Genomic DNA, 6,497 nt, shown 5'->3' on the forward strand with positions numbered 1-6,497 from the left:
TATTCAAAAATAGCAGATCTACAAGCTCGCAGCGCGGCACTCGGTGCCGCGCTGTGAGCTTGTATATCTGCTATTTTTCAATAGTTAACATTCATGGGGGGCCCCCTATCTGTTGATACTGTTTGGAGGAATGATGTACCAAATTTGGACCCTGACTTTTGTTGGGACACAGTATGGTCTAACATTAGGCTATCTTCTAGAAATCCAGACCATCAACAAATTCATTTAAATTTTGTTCATCGGACTTATTTAACTCCCCGCAGACTATGTGCTATGAGGATTTTGAATAATCCCAACTGCACTCTCTGCGCCTCAAATAGTATTGGTACCTTCCTTCACATGGTTTGGGAATGCCCAAATGTGTCGTCATTCTGGAATATGGTTGCCTCAAAACTTTCAACTATTTTTAGTATCAATATCATATCTTCTCCTTCTTTATTTTTATTAAATGACGTCTCACAGTTGCAACTAAACAATATACGCAAGCGCATCTTCTTTGCTGGTGTAACGGCGGCGAAGAAGATGGTAGCTACGCGGTGGAAACCTCCTCATACGTTAACGTTTCGCCAGTGGGCCTTAACCTTTCTAGATATAGTATATTTAGAGCAGTCGATAGCAAGGTTACACGGAGCAAAAGAAGAAAACATTAATATGTGGTCGGACATTGCAGATAAGCTTAAGGCTATGATTCAAGAAATCACTATATAGTGGTAACAGCCTAGCACAGACATGCACTATTGTACATTCCGTGTTGGTCCGGGGAAAGGGGGTGGGTGGGTTTTCTTTTCCTTTTCTTGTTTTACTATTGTTTGTGTTGTTTGTCTGTTAATTGCATTTTTCTTTTGATTATGGAAAATAAAAATATTTGATAACAAAAAAAAAAAAAACATTCATGGGGGGCCCACAGTGAATCCTTGTACCCAGGGCCCATAGTTTGGTGTGACGCCCTTGCCTGTACGCCGTGCTACGCGTACAGTAATGTACAGGCAGCATGCTCCACTGGAATGAATAAACAGTCCACACACTGCAGGGCTCCCATCACATGATTTAATGCAGCAAAAAGTGAGTGACGTTTTGAGCAACACAGGCCCTTCTTCGCTGTTCACATCTATACTGTACACTCATACATACACATTACATTACAAAGGGTATAACATTTTTTTTAGATTTTTTTCTTTTCTTTTCAGCTTGCCTTTTACCAATGTAGTAGAATCATTAGTATATTACGTAACTATTCCTGGGAGTATTGTCAACGAGGGTGTACACATGGAAACCTGGCGTGGATGGCTTAGGAACAGAACTCGCTTATAAATATGTAAACATCCCAGCCATGTTATTGTAATCACTTGGATTCAAACGCTTGTCTTTCCCATATGAGAAACTAAACAGCTACTGCTCATCCAAAGTGGAACCCCCGCTGGGCCAAGGAAGATAATAGACTTCATGCAGGGCTACTCTGCTGCACTATGTCATAATCATATAAAATAATGGATATAACGGACATGTGACAGACATTACTAGTCCTTCCAATGCTGTGCTGCTGCTGTGCATGAGCAGCATGTCATCAATCCATGGGGGCCTCTGTGATACATGTGTTCCATGTAAGGATACCTTGCATGGCCTCCTCAGCAAGAAGTGTCCTGGGGTATCCTAGGTCAGTGGTTCTCAACCTGTGGGTCGGGACCCCCAGGGGGGTCCCCAAATTATTTTGGGGAGTCCCCGGATGATTAACTTAAAGTGCAACATAGTTTTTCCCACTTGGTCGAGGACTGGCCCGAATCTAGCTATGCTCGTAACACGGGCCATGGTGGAAGTCCTTATATGGTCAGCACACATTCTAGTGAGGAGAATTAATGGAAAATTTACCAATTATATTTTTATTTGAATGAAATACAATCACTGAATATAACTAACTGTATAGAGGGTATATGCACGTTTCTAAAGTCAACGTGCATAAATCTTGTGAAATAAAATGTCGTCAACCAATCATCAATGCAGATGATACACGAAAGAAGAAGTGAGCATGTAGATCAGCTATTTTCACAATAGAACCGTGTTATACAAAATGTAATGCCTCAACTCTTAGTGCTACTGTTAGGGGTGGGGGGTCCCCAGTTCAAATATGATTATTTTGGGGGTCGCAGCCTGAAAAGGTTGAGAATCACTGTCCTAGGTGGTTGTGAAGAAATGTCATCTATACTTCTATTATCTATGGAGATGATATGTCACCATTTCCTAACATAATAGCATTAACCACTTGAGGAAGACATAATGATTATAAACTAGGTGGTGGGTTGAGAGGCACTGTGGAGACAGAGACAGATTAAAACCTCCCTCGGATGTCCGTGTTTCTAATTAGCTACATGGTGAGGATGAGGTCAAAGGTTTGAAACAGTGGACCAAAGGAGGGCCAGAGGAGAGATCATCACAACCTCATCACCCAAAAACTGAAAAGACGGAGTGGTTTCTCTCGCTGTCTGATCCATGACCCCTGTGTAGAGCTCAAATGCAACCAGTGTGCCGCAGGTCAGAGGTCAGCTAAACTCGGTCCTTTAGTTGCAATCAAAGCTCCCATTATTTCCAACAGTCTGCAGTCCTCCAGAAGGAAGAAAAAACCTTGTAAAATCATTGGTCGGGATCGATCTCATCCCCTACTGTCCCCCATCTGTTATGCTTTGTCTCTCTCTCTCTCTCTCTCTCTCTCTCTCTCTCTCCCTCTCTCCATTTTTATCGGACTATCGTATCGTACATCACTGAATGCAAATGGTGCCGTTTGTCTTTCTGTCACGGTGCTGCCGGGCCTTCACTGTGAGGCTCTAAAGCGAGGCAGTGTGATGCGGCAGGTGATGGTCAGGGGCAGTGGAAGGCTAGGTGTTTAATAACTGCCAGAAGGGTATTGTTCAGCTGAATTCTAATCACATTGATTAAAGGTATTGATCGATGGGACTCGGGGGTTTTACAGCCTTGTCTTCTTTTATCAATCTTCCACCTATCCCCCTCTCTGAGTGCATCCACCCATGACCTCAGCCTCTCTCTGTTCCTCCTGCTCTTTCATACTGTAACATCTAATATACGTTGCTGTAAATAAAAGTCTCTATAATTCTACTTACTATTTATGGATGGAGCTAGTAATTAACTGCATCAGCATAACAGAACGGCCCTTACATTCTCCCAGGTGGTGCTCTTATCTGCCCATAGTGCAACATAATTATTTTTCTAGCTAGCCAAACCATAAAAAAAAAAGAAGAAACAATAAAGGCAATAGTGGCATGTCTATTCATTTAAAATACTTAGATACAGTTATGTCACAATTATAAATCGATTGCATGTAATTAGATTATTTATTTTTCTCCATTCAGAAAAAGGTTGGTTGAGCTATAGTACCCTGCTTCATATTAATACAGTACAGGGTGACACATTCACACCTGGGAACTGCCCAGTGCCCCTTGGCGGAAAACAGTATCAACACATTCATTACAGAGTAATTTAACAAAAGAAATGAGTTTCCCTGCTGCCGTTTCCCTCTTTTAATCTCCTCTGCTCTCTCTTCCACAGGGCATCTGGAGCTGCATCCACGGCGTGCAGATCGAAGAGAAGAGCAGCTCGGCTCTCAACTCCCCATCGGCCACCATGAACAACACCCACTCCAACATCCTGCGTCTCCTGCGCACCGCCAAGAACATGGCGTCCCTGTCCGGTGTCAACGGCTCGCCGCACAGCGCCCTGGACTTCATCCGCCGCGAGTCGTCCGTCTACGACATCTCTGAACACAGACGCAGCCTGGCAGGCCACTCGGACTGCAAGACTCCGTACCTCCCAGACGACAACATGTTTAGTGACTACATCAGCGAGGTGGAGAGGACGTTTGGCAACCTGCACCTAAAGGACAGCAATCTGTACCAGGACCACTACCTGCACCACCACACTGGATCAGCATTGGGGCTCAGTGGGCCTTCGCCCAACAGGCCCCATAGTCTGGGCAGTGGTAGTTCTTTGGAGGGCGGCATGTTTGACTGTGACAGCCTAGGTGGAGGGGTGGCTCCTATCTTCACCACCCAGCCCCGCTCAGCACTGACCCACAGGAATATGAGCAAGTTTGACCTGCTGTCCGGACAGACTCCGCCCTCCGGTCAGGGCTTCAAGGGAGGCCTACCTGACCTCTATGGGAAGTTCTCCTTCAAAGGAGGGGCCTCTAGTTCAGGCTACATCCCCGGCCAAGGCTACTACGGGGGGAGAGGGGATGAAACTGGGACCATACGCTCGGATGTGTCGGACATTTCCACACACACAGTGACCTATGGTAACTTGGAGGGCAATGCCAAGAAGCGAAAGCAATACCGCGACAGCCTGAAGAAGAGGCCAGCCTCTGCCAAATCCAGACGGGAGCTGGATGAGATCGAGCTGGGCTACAGGAGGAAGCCCTACCACATCAGCCACCACCACTATCATGGCCACCGCTCTGCCTCCCCGCCGCTACTGCCATCTGAGCGAAAGAGAGGAGGAGGCGGAGGAGGGAACAGCGGCGGCAACGCCTACCTGTTCAGAGACAAGGAAAGTGTCAGGGATTTCTATTTGGACCAGTTCCGGCCCAAAGAGGGAGTGCCTCAGTGGGAGCATGTGGACCTGACGGATGGCCCCGGAGGAGGAGTTGGAGGAGGAGGAGTTGGCGGGAGCACCTGCACCTCCCTGGTTCCCGTGGACGACTTTCTGAAGAGCAAACCCAAGAAGTCGGAGTCGAAAACTGGGAGTGGGGCCGGTCTGGCGGGGGGCGAGTGGGAGTGTCGGAACTGCCGGGCCAGCGGGGGAGGAGGGAGCAAGCAGATGTCCATGCACGGGGGCGCCGGTGGAGGAGCGGGCGGCAGCGGGGGGTACAGCGGTATTAGCTGTGTGTCCTCTGGGGGCGGGGGGAGCAGTCGCCCCAGCTCAGCCACCTGCATGCGCTGCGAGGGCTGCAAAAAGACAGGCAACCTCTATGACATCAGTGAGGACAACAACCACCTCTTGGAACAGATGGGGGGAGGCGGGGGAGGCCCCCAGGCTCAGGCCCAGCAGCGGAGAAAAAGCGGCGGCAAGCTGCTCCGGCGGCAGCACTCCTACGACGCGTTTGTGGACCTCCAGAAAGAGGAGTCAGGGGGGGTGGCGAACCTGATGGGGGGTCTGGGAGGAGGCGGAGGTGGGGGGATGAGCAGCACAGGTATGGCAGCGATGCTGCCCCCGCCTAGGAGCGTTAGCTTGAAGGAGAAAGAGCGTTACTTGGAGGGCACCAGCCCCTTCGCACACATTTTCGAGCGGCACGGGGGCTCGGAGAGAGAAAGGGACCCGCTGTTCTATGGAGGCGAAAGCCGGAAAGGAGCGGGCTCGCCATTCGGCCTGTTCAGAGGCGGTGAGGGACTCCACCGTCGCTCCATCGGGGAGAGAGACACAAGGGACAGAGACAGATCCTTGATGGAAGGAGGGGGCGGATCGGGGTTCTCATTATCCAAATCTCTTTACCCGGATCGGGTCAACCAAAACCCCTTTATACCTACCTTCGACGACGACCAGTGTCTGATGCACGGAGCCAAACAATACTACATGAAAAAGCAGCAGCAACAGGTTGCCCAAGACAGCCGAAGTGACTTCAGGGGCCCCATGGGTGTGACGTCATACCTGCCAGCGTCAGCCACGGCAGGGGTGATGTCTAACGTGACCCGCTTCCCAAAGGAGCTAGGTCTGGGCGGCATGAACCACCATGGCTCCATGCTGGGGGTGGGGCCCCCACGGCCCTTCAATGGAAGCAATGGCCATGTGTACGAGAAACTCTCCAGCATCGAGTCTGATGTCTGAGAAGAGGGGGGGAAAGAGGCGGTGCGGGTGTCAGGAGGGAAGGGTGTTGGAGGAAATCAGGGATGATTCTAAGATAGCATCTACCCACTGAAAAACTAGTCTATAATGAAGGGCCCCAACATAATGGAAAAAGGAGAGAGGCTTTAGAGAAAATGATTTGATGAGGGAGATAGAGGGGGTTAACCACTTGAACCCTAACATGCCTATTCTGGGCATAATAGAGGAACATTTGGTTAAAATAGCACATCTACAGTATGCCCAGCTTGTGAATTAGCTATTTTCGTCAAAGACATTTGGTGTAGAGGGGAAAAAAGGAGGGGGCCCCAAGGATAGACCTCTGGGGGACCACGGTCAATGAAGTATGTAGGGTTTAAGTGGTTATACAAAAGCTGAAAAGTGAAAACCAAGGCATAGTGAGTCAGGGGCATGCTAAGCCTTACTCAAATCATGGTCAAAGCTATTATAGTACTGCAGGCACACAGAGTCCAATAGCCCCCTCCACACGTACACACACACACACACACACACACACACACACACACACACACACACACACACACACACACACTCACACATTGACTCTCGCTACCCACACAACACACTAAAGTACTTCAGGGTCATACACAAGCGAGGCAGAAGTCCATGTCCTGGGTCATTAACAGGAGACGACA

The 6,497-nt window shown here is 49.0% G+C and overlaps 1 protein-coding gene across 1 annotated transcript in view; it reads left to right on the forward strand.

Moving 5' to 3' along the window:
• grin2ba (glutamate receptor, ionotropic, N-methyl D-aspartate 2B-a) overlaps positions 1-5,826 on the forward strand; it is a gene marked incomplete at its 3' end in the record, with an annotated part of 176,396 nt that extends 170,570 nt beyond the window's left edge. The window contains exon 14 of the mRNA XM_080723629.1: positions 3,556-5,826. Coding sequence (XP_080579755.1) covers positions 3,556-5,826 — 2,271 coding nt within the window. The remainder of the gene's footprint in view (positions 1-3,555) is intronic.
• Positions 5,827-6,497: the final 671 nt, after the last annotated feature.

This window comes from Nannobrachium achirus, assembly GCF_963921795.1.
Source record: "Nannobrachium achirus genome assembly, chromosome: 4".
Classification (NCBI taxonomy): Eukaryota; Metazoa; Chordata; class Actinopteri; order Myctophiformes; family Myctophidae; genus Nannobrachium; species Nannobrachium achirus.